Raw genomic sequence first — 16,801 nt, 5'->3', positions numbered from 1 at the left:
TCATTCTCAACATAATGCATCATTAAAGCAGCACATCAGTACTAAAAATGGGTTGGTGAGAGGCAACTTTTTTTTAATGACAGGCACATGATTAGCTTTTCAGGAAGATAATTAGTCTAGCCAGATACTACAAAATGATAGCAAAATCTAATTAGGAATCCAGAAAGAAAAATTAAGATAATGGTGACAATGATGATGATGGTCATGTTAATAAGATATATGGTGATAGTCATAATGACCATCATCAGCAGCTCATCATAACATAAATTGGATTGGGGAATACCCCAGAATATTGCTTCAAGCTAATACATGCTTTAAGCTATAAGATAAAAAAATAAAAAATAATAATAAAATAATAATTTTAATAATAAAAGTGTCTTAACAGATAGCAAATCGGCTTCAAATGAAGGGATTGAAGTGATGGGAGAGGGTGGGCCTTTGTAGTTTCTTTTGTAAAATACAATGAAAAAATGAATGAATTGAGAGAGAGAGAGAGAGAGAGTGATACATACAGTCACACACACACGTGCAAATGAACACGAACACAAAGAAGGGTACACCACGCATGAAAAATTTACGAGACACACGGTGACAGGCAGAGAATTAGTTGTCTGTGTTTGGCCTCCAAAACAACCAACAAAGGAGCCAGAGAAATCCCACCAAGGATGATGTAACCAACGGTACAGGACAAGACACGTGGCCGACATGCAGATCAAATAAGAAGGGGTTAATGCTTGCTATAGAGGAAGAATATACCAAAAGATAGTGGGGAGAACCATGATGAGGAAGTGCACAGAGAGATAGAGAGAGAGAGAGAGAATTAATTCTTACATCTTTCTTTCAGTGTGTTTGTTTGTGTATGTGTGTGTATGAATGAATGAGAGTTTGGTCCCACGATGATAAGCTAGCTTTCTTTCTTTAGTTAGGAGTGAGCACTCTCTCATTTTTAGTCTCATCTCATCTCAACAAGTTCTATCAATAACCAAAGCCCTTTTGCCCACTTGCATTGCATGCTTTTTTGTGTGAAAATCAATCATAGAGCACCACTATTTCAAGCAAGCCCATGACCCTATAGCCTAGAGTATACACGTCTCTAGTCTCTTCTCTCTATCTTCTCTTCCCTTGGAAAAAAGATGAGTTTCTATTCTCTCTATTCTCCTCTTCTATTCAAGCAGCTTATCATAATATGCTTTTGATATATTACCATGTTGACTAATCCCAACCAACCTCTTGCACTCTCTTTTCTCTCTCTCTCTCTCTCCAATACTCTTGGTGAGACACCGGGGGGCCTCATTTTTCTTTTAGTTGGTGTGTCTCACTAGCTGATATTAACTGAAACCCATAACCCTCTCTCTTTCTCTCTCTCTCTCTCCCTCTCTCTCTCTCTCTCTGAGGATTATATGCATGAAATCGATCCCATTTCACGTCGCATATATGCATCTCATGTTCAAGTACCCGGATGTAAATATATGTATGTTTCTTACTTTAGACTTTCATATCAGAAAGTTTTTTCACAGCTTCACGGCCTTGCTTTCTCAACTTTATGCAGCCAGTTTGGGGTTCTGAGGCTAAATTTTCTGCCTTTTCAAATTGTTAGTGGTGGTGCTTGCTCTCTTGGAATCAAACAACACCAGTCACATATTTCTGGTACGTACGTTTTCTTAGCCTGATTTTTTTGAATTGTCAATGTATTTTCCAGTCTTTTGTTCAGTCCCCCTGTTGGTATACAGTGCTAATTCTGTTGGTATATATGGTGGAATAATTAGGAGTAATTTTGATTGATAGAAATTATAGAAATATATAGTTGTTTTTATATAGTTTGTATTGTTGTATATTTGTATCCCCACTCCAAAACCAACCAAAAGCTCAAGGTGCCTTTTGGTTCTGTTTATACAGATCATGAAGATTCTGCCATACTTTGCTAGCAGATAAAAATAATGTAGAAAAAGAAACTATACTGTAGGCGTTAAATATAAAATTCCAAAAGAATATGGACAAAAAGAAAGCAATAAGACCCTCATGGGGTCTTTAGGGAAAGTTCTTTATCAATCTCAAAAAGAGAATGTTAACTTAAGCAGATAAATAGCATAGTGAATGGCATCAAATCGACTAACTTTGTAAAGGTCAATTTTTTATATATATTATGTATATATACTCAGTAAGAAAGTGAGAGAAGCAAGTTACACATTTCCTGATTATTGATGTTCATACTGACATGTAGATGTTGGGATCTGGTAAAGCTACCTTTGAAAAAAGGTGGCTTATAGGGAGGCTTTATAATGCTATTTTTCCTACTTGGAAGAAAAACCTCAAGGGTTTTTTTTTCAATATGATAAAAAGTGCTGAGTGCCATGCCACATTAGCACTGTTTGTGGTTGTTTCTTTACCACCATTTGTCTGCGAAAGCAGAGACCACACTAGCTTAGACTTCAACCAATAGGTGGTGATAAAGGAACCTGGACCAACATCACGTTATCCCTTGGAACTATAGAACCATAGAAGATTCTTCTCCTCTTTCCCTTTCCTTTTTCTTCTTTTGATGGGGTGAGAAAAGTCATTTTCTTCCCCCCAAGAAAATAGAAGTATGCCTTGGGTGTACTTGTCTGACATATTAGAGCATATCCTTGAGTATAGTATCATACTAAAGCTAAGGTATGCCTGTAAAAGTTAATTAAGCAATCTAGGTTGGAGTATTTTGTTAATCATTCATGTAAGAGGAGGTATTAAAAATGTATTTGGAAAAAGAATAAGAAAACAAAAATTTGTTGCACTCAACTCTACAAGCTAGGGGACATGTGGAATGCCAATAAAAACATTTTCTCATACTCTAGAGTGCTCCACTTTATATTCCACTTATCCTTTTTTTTTTTTTTATAAGATAACTTAAATTGGAAAAAAAATATATATATATACATGGCATATCTCAAATTAAGAGACCTGTGGAATGCAAATAAAAATCTTTTTAGATATTTTTGAGTGTTTCACTTTATACTCCATTAAATGCAATTTTAAATAGGAAACAATTATGACAACTATATTCCTTATAAGATAAATAAAATTTTAAATAGGAAACAATTATACACATAGCATATTATGACAGTTAGTGGAGTATATAATGAAACAATAAGAGCGGAATATAAATTTTCCATTTATGGAATGTTTGAGAAAACAGGAATAAAAATCATTTATTCCACTTTTGGTGTTCCATATTCCACCAACCAGATTTTGCTACAAATCATTTTTTCTTTCCTAATAAAATGACCAAAACTTTAAAATGAAAAAAAAAAAGAAAAAAAAAAAGAAAAGAAAGAAGGCAGATATCATACTATGATTAATAGGGTATAAAGTGGAATACTCAGTATGAGACATAGGATTAGGGTTATCCAACCATGCAAGCAATCTGAGCCACCCAATTGGAACCGACTCAACCTATGCTCGATTCAACGATTGCGGTGGTTGTCGAAGGGTCTTCACCATCAAACACGACAAACGGCAGGTCAAGTGGTGGGTTTTCTCCCCCAAAATCCAACTCTGCTTGATCCAACCATCATTTTCCTTCGTTGTTTGAATATCCATTTAGATTCACCGTCTCCGTCGCAATCTCCACCTAAACTAGCCAAGATTTTACAATCTTCGACTAGATCTGGTGGATCTCTGACATCTTCTTTCTTTCCATTTCAATCTAAATCGATTGAATTAACCCAAATCGCCACACCTGAAAACCAACTCAATTTGATCTGTCTTCTCTCCAATTGATGGTGGGTGCTGTTTTTTGCTACCTGACAGGATTAGGTTGAGTTTTGTTTGTGTCCAAACCCAACTTGGACCAACCCATAGACACCCCTACATAGGATTTCCTTTCAAGAGAGTATAAATTGTGAGGTAAATTAATGGGCATCAATTATAAATGCGATTAAGAAGGTACATTAACCAAGACCTATAATTCCACCTACATTTATTTTTTTATTTATCTTAGATAGAATTATAGAAATCCAATTCTAGTATAATCTAAGTGTATGTGTATGACCATCACGTCAAGAGTGCATATTAGTAATTCCACCTACTCCATTGAATCCTTGATGTCTTTAATACTTCCTAATTTAGAAGATTGTGACTGGAAACACCACATTCTATGCATGTCCATGATAATTTAATGTTAGTACCTAACATCTGGTAGGATAGTTCAAGTCATAATTATTATATGTCACAAGGAAAATGAGTCATAGAATCCAATAGCCTAGAACATAATCTAAGACATGCCAAAATTTCATCTCAAGCACCTTCAACGTTATTCTACACAGTATTAGTTTGCACATCAAGGTAGGAGTATGATATGGAAGACTGCATTTTGATTATGCCCGAAACCAATACAAAATTGATGATTGATCCAACGCTGCTGTGGCTATATTTTTTGAATTCTAATCTTTTGTAAGTAATTCATTCTCATTGTATATGCTTAATTGCTTATATATAGTGTTTATCACTGAACAGATACCAGTGGAAAATAATAAATTACTGATGAAGGCAAAGAATTATTGATCTTGTTCAATTTTCATCGAGTTTTTTCTTCTTTTTTGTTTCCTTTGTTCACCAAAAAACGAGTAGTTTTTCTTTTAACTGAAACAAATTCTCTTAAGGTAAAAAGGCTGAAGATTGATTTTCTCTCTAATTTTGCGCTTTATGAATCTTTAATATAATGGCACTAATTTATTTCTTTTATTTAAGCACGCGTTTGAAGATTTGATGGTATAAATTATAATGTGAAAGGAGAAAAAAAAGTGGAAAATATTGAAATTGAAACTATATAGTTTCAATTTCAATATTTTCCTGTCAATGGTACTATACTGTAGCTCAACTTTTTTGCTTTGGTTTATTCTGATGCTTCATGATGGAACTGCACAAATATTGATCTTTTAACAGAACTATGAAACTAGATTACTAGGGGACATTCTATTTTGCCCAGCATATATAAGACCATCACACTCCAATTGAAGCCACAGAGCACAAGATGTTCCATGAAATAAAGGTCCTTTGGGAACATAGGTGAAAGAGATGGATTAGTCTAGTGGACAAATGATAGTCATATTTTCTTATATTTTCTGGAAAAAGATATTGTCATGTGTGTGTTTATGTCATCTGTAACTGATTCCTCGGGTCGTTCAGATTCTTGTTACAAAACTTACCATATGTCAGGAATTGTCACAGAAGACTGAAACATCTTGAGCCTAATGAAAATCAGTGAGAGTGGCTGTGTCCACGTCCTTTGAATGAATTTAAAACTACTTAATTAACTCTAAAGTAACGTCCAAGCATACTAGAGTAGAGACAAATTTGCATGGCTTGCAGTAAAGGCCTGAAAGTAGTAGCACAATGCTTTACTGCCTCTTTGATACACTTATCTGATACAGCACAAATCACTGCAGAAACTTTATAATATTTATTGGTTTTGTTTTGTTTTGTTTTCTTCTGATTTCTAGGTGTAACTGACTTCTATAAATTAAGGTGCATTGGGACTATATTCAGGAAATGAGGATGCTTGAGCTTCTGTTGGATGCAAGGTGAGATAATTAAGAAAAGTTTCCTTTTTTTATTTTCATTCTACTACTGAATCTTCATGTGCTATACTTCTGCATATAAGCTCTAGAATGATGAACCCCAACCTGTCTTTTCATAATCTCTATTCTTCTCTTCATCTTCTTCCATTTCATCTTCTTCTTCCACTTTTCTTTTTTAAAATTTTATGTATTATTTGTTCTTTTTGAAATTGTGAGACAAATGATGGACGGACTTGATTCATTCAAACATGTTCAATGGGCTGTTGCAGGTATTAGATCACCCTTTTGTTACAATCAAACATATCTTTATTTGTAAGTTTGTCCTAAAACACTCTCTAATCCCTCTTTTCCAAGTGATTTTTAGTTTTAAATTGTACATTTCTTCAATACTATTTTATTTAACTTGTTAGTCTTGATGCTGTGTTGTTTTTCCTTTTCTCCATTTCATTTAACCTTCATTAATTACTACTATATTGGAATCAAAATATTGGTAAAGCTGACGTTTGACTTCGAGTAAAATCTCAAGTGCGTTTCTTTCCAATGAATTTAATTCTCTGAAATATGATACCACTGCTTTGATTCTTTTCTCTGAATAATGTGTGAGGTGTCTACTTAATTTCATGCATGCATTAAATGTATGCACAAACACACTTGCCTTTTTCTTTCTGTACTTTTTTTTTTCTCTATCATGAAAATGTGACAATGATTTTCAGATTCTGGATTTCATTTGGAAGTCATCTGAATGCACAAATACACTTGCCTTTTTCTTTCTATACTTTTTTTTTCTCTATCATGAAAATGTGACAATGATTTTCAGATTCTGGATTTCATTTGGAAGTCATCTGAAAGGGGCACGTCCCAGTGTTATGAAGAAAGGGCTGATCAGGGTCTATTGACAAAAAGAATACAGCTGTCATAAAAATGAAGTTTATGAAACTTGGAACAAGGCCGGATACCTTTTACACAGAAGAAGCAACCAGGTATTAGATTTTATTATTATTTTTTTTTTTTGGGGGGGGGGGGGGGGGGGTGGTGGGGGTATGTTTGGAAGCTAAAACTGGCAGAATTTGTTGTACAAATGCAGGACAGTGATTTCAGATATACCTAGTGACATTGTCATTCAAATTAATGATACCAATTATCTTCTCCATAAGGTATGAACTGATAATGAATAATTGTGCCTCATTTAGCCAAAAAGAAAAGGTGATTTTGTATTTCTGTTTTTAGCTGATGAAATCTTTTTTGTTGTATATCTTCCTGCATGGTTCTTGTTTAGACTCAAGTGCTTTCAAATTGCAAATTAAAGAGAATTATAGGACCAGGGGAAGAAGAAAATAGCCATGGATTAAGAAAACATGCAGCAAATTAGTATCTAGATGGTCATGGGTTGAAATTCAAGATAGGAGACATTTCTCTTAGGACACTGTGTCATGGACAGAGCATATGTGAATGATTCTAGATACATAAAAAAATGATGGAAAAAAAATTAACAAATCCAAAGAAAACCATAAGCAACAGAAAGCTAAGATGCATGAAAAAGATGTTCAAAATTCAAGTTAAAATTTCAGTATAGTCAAATGCTTCTAAATGTTAATTCCTATAAGAAGAGCTTTGTTTCTTGTGCTTGTGTTTTTACGTTTCTTCTTGATCATTGTCACTTAGATCCTTCATAATTGTACTATTCTTAGCTGCAGTTTCCACTTCTTCCAAAGTGTGGCCTCCTACAACGTCTTTGCTCCGATTCTGGTGATTCTGACATTGTTACAATTGAGCTTCATGATCTTCCTGGAGGGGAAGATGCTTTTGAACTGTGTGCCAAGTTTTGCTATGGAATTATGATTAATGTCAGTGCTCATAACTTTGTAGCCCTATTCTGTGCTGCTAAGTTCCTTAGAATGACTGAATCTGTTGAGAAGGGAAACTTAGTTCTAAAACTTGAGGCTTTCTTCATGTCATGCATTCTTGAAGGCTGGAAGGACTCTATCATCACACTCCAGAACACATCTAAGTTACCTGAGTGGTCTGAGACTTATGGAATCACCAGAAAGTGCATTGATTCAATTGTTGAGAAAATCCTCACACCCCCAGCAAAGGTGAAGACTTTCTTCTAAATTTCTTTTTATTTTCATAAGAGATTGATCCTAGGATGTAAATTTTAAGAATTTTATTTTAGATATAAATCCTTGCTTAAGACTGATGACTCTCTGCAGGTGGCATGGTCCTACACCTATACTAGACCCGGTTACTCCAAAAAACATCACCATTCTGTCCCAAAGGATTGGTGGACTGAGGATATATCCGACCTTGACATAGACCTGTTCCGCTGTCTGATTACTGCCATCAGATCAACATACATGTTATCACCACAGCTTATTGGTGAAGCTTTACATGTCTATGCTAGTCGTTGGCTACCAGACACTACAAAGAATAGACCTCCCGAGAGTTCAGTGTCTCAAACTGAAGAGCTTATGGAAAAGAATAGAAGAGTTCTTGAAACTATAGTAAGCATGATTCCTGGGGATAGAGGATCAGTTTCAGTTGGCTTTATGCTAAGGCTTCTCAGCATAGCAAATTATCTAGGAGCTTCTCCAATGGCAAAGGCAGAACTCATAAGGAGATCTAGTCTGCAATTTGAGGAGGCAACAGTGAATGATTTGCTCTTTCCCTTGCCCTCAACCTCTGGGAGGCACTCTTATGACATTGACTTAGTTGTGTCAGTATTAGAAAGTCTAGTGGTACTATGGAGAAGAATATCTCCTACAGCTTCAGAAAACAGCCAGTTTCTGGTATCTATTAGGAAGGTTGGGAAGCTCATTGATTCCTATCTTCTAGTGGTTGCAAAGGATGTCAACATGCCAGTGTCAAAGATTGTGTCTCTGGCTGAAGCATTGCCAGATATTGCTCGGCTAGATCATGATGACCTTTACAAGGCAATCAACAGTTATCTTAAGGTATCGCACTAAAGCAAAGTGAAGGATTGATAAGAACCAATTTGCCACATACTTTCAAAATTTTCAAAGCTTATTGCTATTAGATGCAGGGCCAAATATATTCTTGCACATTCTCATTATAAAATTAGCTGAAATTAAGTTCATGGTAACTTTAATTCACTAATTTCATTTCTTACACATTCACAATGTGTCTCAATTGATAAACAGGAGCATCCTGATCTGAGTAAGGCAGACAAAAAGCGCCTCTGCCGGATTCTAGACTGCCAAAAATTGTCTCCAGAAGTACGTGCCCATGCTGTAAAAAATGAACGGCTACCCCTGAGAACTGTTGTGCAAGTCCTCTTTTTTGAACAAGAGAAAGGTTCCAAGGAAACAGGTAACAGGCTGCTACCACCACCAGAGCTTATTCGAAACCATACACCAACTATCGGAGATGATCAGGGTAAGCTAAAACTGGGTCTGGACGAAAAATCAAGTAGAGGGGAGAGCACAAGAAGAACCATCACTCCTGCAGGAAACAGTGAAAAAGATCAAAATAAAATGAAGAGATCAGATGGAAAATTGCCCCTAGAATTGGAAAAAAAGTTGATCATTGCAGAAATTGAGGAAACAGAGTCAGAGAAGGGGAAGGAAATTAGAGGAGAGGGAATGTCTCGGAGCAAGCTGGATCCTAAGAAGATCATAACGAAGGGAAGTAGATCAGACAATAGCCGTGACAAAGGCAGAGACAGATAGTAAATGAAGACCCAATTGTTTCTCTTAGAACTTACAATAATTGGCCTTGGTTTTGTTAGTAAATGTATTGATTTTAAACTGTTACATAAGCCATTTGCATCATTTGTATCAGTAGAAGTTGTCATTAGTTGGGAATGTGCTCATAGTCTGTCTTTCAGAAGCTACATATTCCTGCTACCTAATAGATAATTTAATTTCCATGGGATTCCCAGAGGCCCCATTTAAGAATTACTGCTAATTATAACATCACTGAAAGAAAACAAGCCAACCAGTTTATAGACAAGAGAGAACTGTGCAACATTAACCCTCAAGGAGCTAATTATACCATGGAAATTCTATACTTTAAAAAACGGTCATACATTCATGCATAATCAACCATTTCGCCAATATATTGGCTGATATGCTTTTGAAGCAATTGGCTACTCATTTGCTGATCAGCTTCACCTGCTTCACCTAATTAGGTAAGAGTGAAAAATAGTTTGCAATTAAAATCTTGTTCTTTTTTAAGGAATAAGCAGCACTATTCAATCAGATGAAAGTACAACTTATGAACAAAAAAAAAAACTAAGCAAAACCTATTGCTGCAGACCAACCTACCTTTACATCAGAATACAAAGAGAACCCAATCTCATCAATTAGAAAACCTCTTAAGTAATTGTTGGGAAAAAATACCCACTTCTTGATGAGAGCAAAGCCTCAACCAATATTATCAACCAAGTGTAAATTTACCACCACAAGGTAATGGAAGTTAGCCACAATAAATATTAAGGCTAAGCTAGCAAGATATGTAATATGGAATCTATAAGAAACAAATTATCAAATATATGGAAGGCATACAAAATGCACACAAGATTTACATGATTCGGCTCTATGCCTACATCCACCAAAATCCATGGATCAAGCCCTGAACAATCCACTGCAGTCAAGAAGTTACAATGGTCTTTTATTCAGGTTTTATCGCACAACTTGAGCTTGCACAATAAACTTGGAGGAATACAAAATTACCTGAAAGAGCTTTACAAAACTAAACTGTACCACAATGAAATCTTCCAAACAACTTATTGAAAGAAACCCTGAACACCTTTGAGACACTTGCTTTGATAGGTTTAAATGGCTATAGTAAAAGCAACAATAAGAGTTGACAAACCCTTATCTTTCACTTTGGTAGCTCCTGCTTGCTGTTGTTTTGTGTTGTGTTGTTGTTTCAACTGTTTCTAATAAAATTTCTTACTCAAAAAAAAAAAAAAAAAAAAAAAAACAAACAAACAAACACCAAGTAGACATGCAATACAACAACTTCAAAATTAATGAGTGTCAAAAACAGTAAAAGGGATCTTCCAGAGGCTGTATAGAACCTCTATTTTAAATTGAGTTTTTGACTTGTGTGCAAGTATATGTTAGTCTGCTACTAATAACAATGAATATTCTTTTGGAAAATTAAGCTTCACTTCCCAATTTGCCATTATGGATTCTTGCATCACTTATTGTTCTATCAATTCATTTACAGTGCACCAAATCAAAAAAAAAAAAAAAATCATATACAGTGCAATGTAGCCGCCCAAGCAAATATGTAGATCTGTTTCTAGAAAACTTTACCCTTGAGGTTTTTGCTAGTCCAATCCAGTTCATCCCTACCCATTTTCCAATCTTTCTCTAAACCAAACATTTTCCACCACCTCCTTCCATATGCTCCTATTATAAAAACACTAAAAAATATAACAATTTGCAATGCAGTCCCTTGTTTTTTATGCTGAATAACAAGGTATTTGATTTACTACTACTGGACCAATAAAACAGAAAGAGGAGTCTAATCCTTAGATAAACATGCAGTCCCTTGTGAGTCTATTCTAAAACCAACTGATAAAAGTGTTAGGATATATGCCTTTTAAATCCTATTATATGATGCTATGTATGACATTATGTTGTGATTAATAAAGTTGTTTTATTATTATCTAAAATAATGGTAATATGAATATTTGGACATTATCATATAGTCTATAAGATGCATAGTATGTGATTTAGTTACAGAATATATAAATCACAAGTTCTTTGTAAATTTATAATTTTAGTTCGTAGTCGGTGATGAAATTGAGCATTTTATCTGCGAAAACTATAACATATCAACTAAGATGATTTATCTTGATCATGGAAGTGGAGACTTTTAGGTGATACATTGATATGTTTTAAGTGTTAAGACATATTGAACTGAACTGCTGTGAGATTTATTATTCTACTAACGACTGTCAAATAAATAATAAATATCACCACTTCTATTTACATAAACTCTCAATCCTAAAAGAATAATGAACATGATCATGAAGTGTAGATTACTTTGATATATCAAAAGTGAGATCTAAAGTCACGATCAAAATCTCAATATGTTGGACAGCCACATTTAGTGTTGAAGGAACATATATTCTTAAGATGAAATTCATAATATCTTAACTAAGATATAAAATATTCCCTTGAGTTAAATTTAATGTGTTTGGTTATTCAGAGTGTTAGGTCTAACCACTTTAGTAAGAAATTACTAAAGTATATATATTTATAAAATTGGATTTCATAAATATATGATGAATAACTTAAAGGATTAAACCGGGTACTCAAGGATTAAGGTGTAGTAATCTTCAAAGTGGCAGTCAACATTCATGACTTTGTATTATTACGAATATTTTAATAAAGGGTTTGAATGTATAATAAAGTCTTGAGATATAATTTATTAATAAGGCTTAGAGTGCAATTATATTTATATAGTGGTATTAAATATAATTAATGATAATTTTGGGTTTGTCAAGAGTTGACAAAAAAGCCCAAAACTCATTAGAGCTAGTGTATTATTTGTTCCTTTTGGTCTCACTCCAAGCCACATACTAAAGCCCAATTGGAATAGCCCAAAAGGCTAACCTAATTAGATAATCAGTTATATATAAGGATAAAAACATACAGAATTTTGTGGTGAATGAAATTGTGTGTATGTGAGTGTAAGCTACTCTCTTATTCTCCCTCAAACACATATATATAAATTGATTGAGAAACCACACTTCTTGGGCATAAGTGGAATTGGAGTGAAGATTAAAAGTGTTCCCAAGTGTTTCTAATATTTGGTTTTGAATTTCACTACACCAAGGTACGCTCTCTTATTCTTAAATTCTGAAATTTACATAATACATGTTATCAATTGCAAATGAAGTAGATCCGTTATTTTTCCGCTGCATATATTTTGTATGATATACAAACATGAGTTTTACCAATAATTGGTATTAGAGTGGTCTTCAATTTCGAATTTGTATAACATGTTTTGTGAGTTTTGGAATCAAAGATAGTAATTTCATGATATTAGAAAATTCTACAATCAATTTTCTGCATAGTTATTGAAATTATTGTTTGATAAAAATTGATATTGATGTTATAATGTTGTTTAAGTTTGATATTAAGTATGTTAGATTGAACTTTAAAACTATAGCATCAATAAAATTTAGTTTTGATCTCAATCTCATTATGATATGATCAAGAAACTATGTTTTGTTCAAGTGAAACATAAAAAACAGTTACCAGAAAAATTTGAAAAAATTTCAGTTTCACAAGTTTCGACCGATCGAGAATTTCCTTTGATTGATTGAATGTTCCTTTCGATTGATAGAACAAGAATCAAGAATCGATCAAGTTAACTTGAGACTTTGTGAAAAAATTTCTTCAATTTTTCGATCAATCAAGAATTTCTTTCAATTGATCGAATTTGCCTTTCGATTGATCGAATAGGAATCGAGAATTGATCGAGTCATCTAGAAACTTCGAAATAGATTTGTTGAACATTTCGATCGATCAAGAAATACCTTCGACCGATTGGATGAACTGTTTTTGAAATTTCACTAAGTGTTAAAACATAGATAAAGTGCAAAGCTATGTATGATGAGATTACACATGATTTCTAAATAAAAACATTTATTTTAAAATATCTAGTGGGAGAGAGATACAAGGGTTGGATCTTACAGCCTCCATTATTGGTTCATAGTAGTGTGGGTAAGCACCTCGTCTTGGCGTATATGCCTCGCAATCCCAAAGGGGGGTGTTTACTTCATAGTACTATAAGATTGAACTTACCCGTTTAAAGTAGTGTGAACAAACACCTCGTCTTGGCATATATGCCTCGCGATCCCAAAGGAGAGTGTTTTGTTTCATGGTACTACAAGTTTAAACACTATAAAGGAGATGAAATGTGACTACATATGATTTTAGATAATGGTGTACACTAGACTAAGTGTAATGTTAACCTCCCAATGGAACTATGTCATTATTTACTTAGAGGCTAAAGTTAATACGACATATTATTAGTGTTTGATAAGAGTTATCATGATAGCACTAATAATGAGAATAGTTCTCAATCAATCATGATGTTTTATAATATACTTGCTACCAAGGAATTATAGACATGGATTGGGTTGTCGTTGCATATTTTATGTTATGGTTTTATTAAGATTCCATACTATATGTTTATATGCTAAATTGATAATGTCTGGTTTACTTATTATATTCACGTTTATTATTTTCAGATTTAAATCATGGCATCATTAGCCCATTTGTTGCTATTCTTAATCAAAATAAACTAACTGGATCCAACTATATTGACTAGAAAAGAAATTTGGAAATTATTCTAACTGCTGAAGAGCAGAAGTATGTGCTTAGTCAACCTTGTCCTAACTTCCCATCATTAGATGCTCCTCCTAAGGAAAAATAGCGATATGATCGTTGGTAGAAATTTATTGAGATGGCCAAGCGCTATATCTTAGCATCTATCTCAAATATTCTACAACATCAAATGTAGGATGTAGAACTAGTTTCGAACATAATCTAAGTCTGAATGAGATGTTTGGTGAGCAAGGCTGTTCTGCTAAGCAAGAAACTATGAGGCAGATTTATAATACCAAAATGGCTGAAGGTACTTCAGTAAGGGAGCATTGTCTTAGGATGATCTCTCATCTGAATACACTGGAGGTTTTAGGTGCCGATATTGATGGAGAATCCCAAGGAATATGATACACCAGGCACTACCAGAATCATTCAAGGAATTCAGACTTAATTATAACATGAACAAAAAGATTTATATATTGTTTGAATTAATTAATGAATTGGTGACGGCGAAAGGCATTCTTAGTACATCAAGTGTTGATGCCAACATGGTTGAAGCTTTTACTTCTCAACGTAAGTCGAAAGGCAAGGGTAAAAAGAAGAAGAAAAATGACTTCACCAAGCAAGATGGTAAACAAATTTCCTTAGGAGTTGCCAACAAAGGAAAGAAGATGGACTACACCGAAGGAAAGTGTTTCCATTATGGTGAGAAAGATCATTGGAAGATGAATTGTCCAAAATTCAAAACCGCTAATAATAAGGGTATGAAAAGTTCATTCCTTCTTCAAATATCTTTAGTACAAAATCTCACGGATTCCTGGTGTGTGGATTCAGGTTGTACTAATCATATCTGGAATTTTTTGCAGGGGTTCCAGGAGACCAAAAAGCTGAATGAAGGGGAAATGTTTCTTACTTTGGCTGATAGGAGCAAAATTCCAGTTGTAGTTGTTGGAGTGTTTAATTTGTGTTTTGGTTCTAGAGTTTTAATATTGAAAGACTGTCTATATGTACCTAATATTCGTAGGAATTTAATTTCTGCAACTTATTTAGATAGACATATATTATGTTATCTTGAAAGACAATGTTGTAATAAAGAAAGATAAAATGTTTATCTGTTCTGGCAATATTGTTGATGGTCTTTATATTTTAACTTCTGATAATCATGAATTATACAATTCTGAATTAGGTAATAATTCTCATGTAAAATCATTAAATGGAAAGTTTCCTTCTACTAATGATGCATATCTTTGGCACTTGCGTTTAGGTCATATTAATTCAAACATAATTCAAAGATTGATCATAGATGGACTCTTAGAGCCATTGGACTTTGATGGATTTCCAATTTGTGAATCTTGTTTAGAGGGCAAAATGACCAAACGATCTTTTAATGCAAAAGGTAGAAGAGCTCAAGAGTTGCTTGAATTAGTTCATACGGATGCATGTGGTCCTATATCAACCCAAGCAAAATGAGGTTATGAGTACTTCATCACTTTTATGGATGATTACTCAAGATATGGTTATGTGTACTTAATGAGACGGAAGTTTGAAGCCTTTGAAAAGTTCAAAGAGTTTAGGGTTGAAGTTAAGGATCAATTGGGTAAACCTTCTTAGGGATTTCAAGGATTACTTAACTCAAAATGGAATTATATCCCAATTGACTGCACTTGGAACTCCTCAACAAAATGGTGTAGCAAAGAGAAGGAATATGACTCTTTTAGAAATGGTTAGGTCCATGATGAGTTATTCAACTTTACCAATTTTCTTTTGGGGATATGCACTAAAAACTACAATGCATATTTTAAATTTAGTTCCCTCAAAATCAGTTCCCAAAACACTTAAGGAATTGTGGAATGGGCGCAAGCCTAGTATGAAATACCTCCACATTTGGGGATGTCCAGCACATGTGTTGAAATGGAAATCTGATAAGTTGGAAGCAAAAACGGAAGTATGCATGTTATTAGGGTATTCAAAGGAAACTAAGGGTTATTTATTCTATAATCATAAAGATAACAAAGTATTTGTTAGTACTAATGTCAAATTTTTGGAAGATGATTATGTGAATAATATTAATCCTAGAAGTAAAGTTGTCTCGATCGGCTGAAATAGATGAACCTATAATTGAACAACCAATGGATGAAACTAGGGATGATGTGGTCGTATTAGATAAACCACAAGATTCTACTCATAAGATGTCTAGTACACAGATGCCTCGTTGTAGTGGGAGGATTATAAGGTCACCTGTAAGATTTATAGGTCTGGAAAAAACTTATGAAGCTATCTTAGAATAGGCTGAATCTGATCCTTACACTTATGAAGAGGCAATAAAAGATATACATGCACATCATTGGGTCAAAGCTATGAAATCTGAATTGGATTCTATGTGTTCCAATCAAGTTTAGGATCTTGTAAAGGCGCCTAATGACATTAAACTTGTTGGTTGCAAATGGGTTTATAAGAGGAAGAGAGGGATAGATGGAAAGGTTGAAACCTTTAAAGTAAGGCTAGTGGCGAAAGGGTATACACAAAAAGAAGGTATCAATTATGAAAAAACCTTTTCACCAGTAGCAATGCTTAAATATTTCAGAATTCTCTTATCTATTGCTACTCATTATGATTATGAGATTTGACAAATGGATATCAAAACTGCATTTCTAAATGGCAATCTTGAAGAAGAAACCTATATGATGCAACTGGAAGGTTTCATAGCAAAGAACCAAGAGCATATGATATGCAAGTTGAAAAGGTCCATTTATGGACTTAAGCAAGCATCTAGAACATAGAGCATCAGATTTGATCAAGCAATCAAGTCATTTGGTTTTGAACAAAATCTTGATGAACTATGTGTGTACAAAAGACATCGAGATAAAGTAGTAATGTTCCTAGTGTTTTATATTGATGACATTTCACTCATTGGAAATGATGCAGGGGTAATAT

At 34.1% G+C, this 16,801-nt stretch overlaps 1 protein-coding gene across 9 annotated transcripts; it reads left to right on the top strand.

The window, feature by feature from the left end:
* Positions 1–954: 954 nt before the first annotated feature.
* On the top strand, positions 955–9,454 carry LOC115992787 (BTB/POZ domain-containing protein At5g47800). Of its 9 annotated transcripts, none has more exons than XM_031117028.1 (9): positions 955–1,471; positions 1,598–1,647; positions 5,478–5,558; positions 5,825–5,867; positions 6,373–6,535; positions 6,640–6,709; positions 7,244–7,648; positions 7,766–8,506; positions 8,714–9,454. In XM_031117028.1, exons 5-9 carry the CDS (start codon positions 6,477–6,479, stop codon positions 9,239–9,241), a joined length of 1,803 nt encoding a protein of 600 aa, XP_030972888.1. In that variant the 5' UTR covers positions 955–1,471; positions 1,598–1,647; positions 5,478–5,558; positions 5,825–5,867; positions 6,373–6,476; the 3' UTR covers positions 9,242–9,454. The 9 variants fall into 9 exon arrangements, with proteins under 9 accessions (XP_030972888.1, XP_030972890.1, XP_030972887.1 ...); XM_031117030.1 differs by having other exon boundaries at positions 1,598–1,651; XM_031117027.1 differs by having other exon boundaries at positions 1,550–1,647; positions 5,503–5,558.
* The last annotated feature ends 7,347 nt before the right edge of the window (positions 9,455–16,801 follow it).

Source organism: Quercus lobata, chromosome 5 (genome assembly GCF_001633185.2).
Source record: "Quercus lobata isolate SW786 chromosome 5, ValleyOak3.0 Primary Assembly, whole genome shotgun sequence".
In the NCBI taxonomy this organism is placed as follows: domain Eukaryota; kingdom Viridiplantae; phylum Streptophyta; class Magnoliopsida; order Fagales; family Fagaceae; genus Quercus; species Quercus lobata.
Note: the sequence above shows the minus strand (reverse complement) of the source record. Positions and strands in the feature narration are given on the sequence as shown.

Coding starts and splice junctions, on each gene's coding strand:
- LOC115992787 (XM_031117028.1), top strand. CDS start 6,477: ATGAAGTTTATGAAACTTGGAACAAGGCCGGATACCTTTTACACAGAA. Junction 6,536..6,639: donor TACACAGAAGAAGCAACCAG/GTATTAGATTTT, acceptor GTACAAATGCAG/GACAGTGATTTCAGATATAC. Junction 6,710..7,243: donor CCAATTATCTTCTCCATAAG/GTATGAACTGAT, acceptor TACTATTCTTAG/CTGCAGTTTCCACTTCTTCC.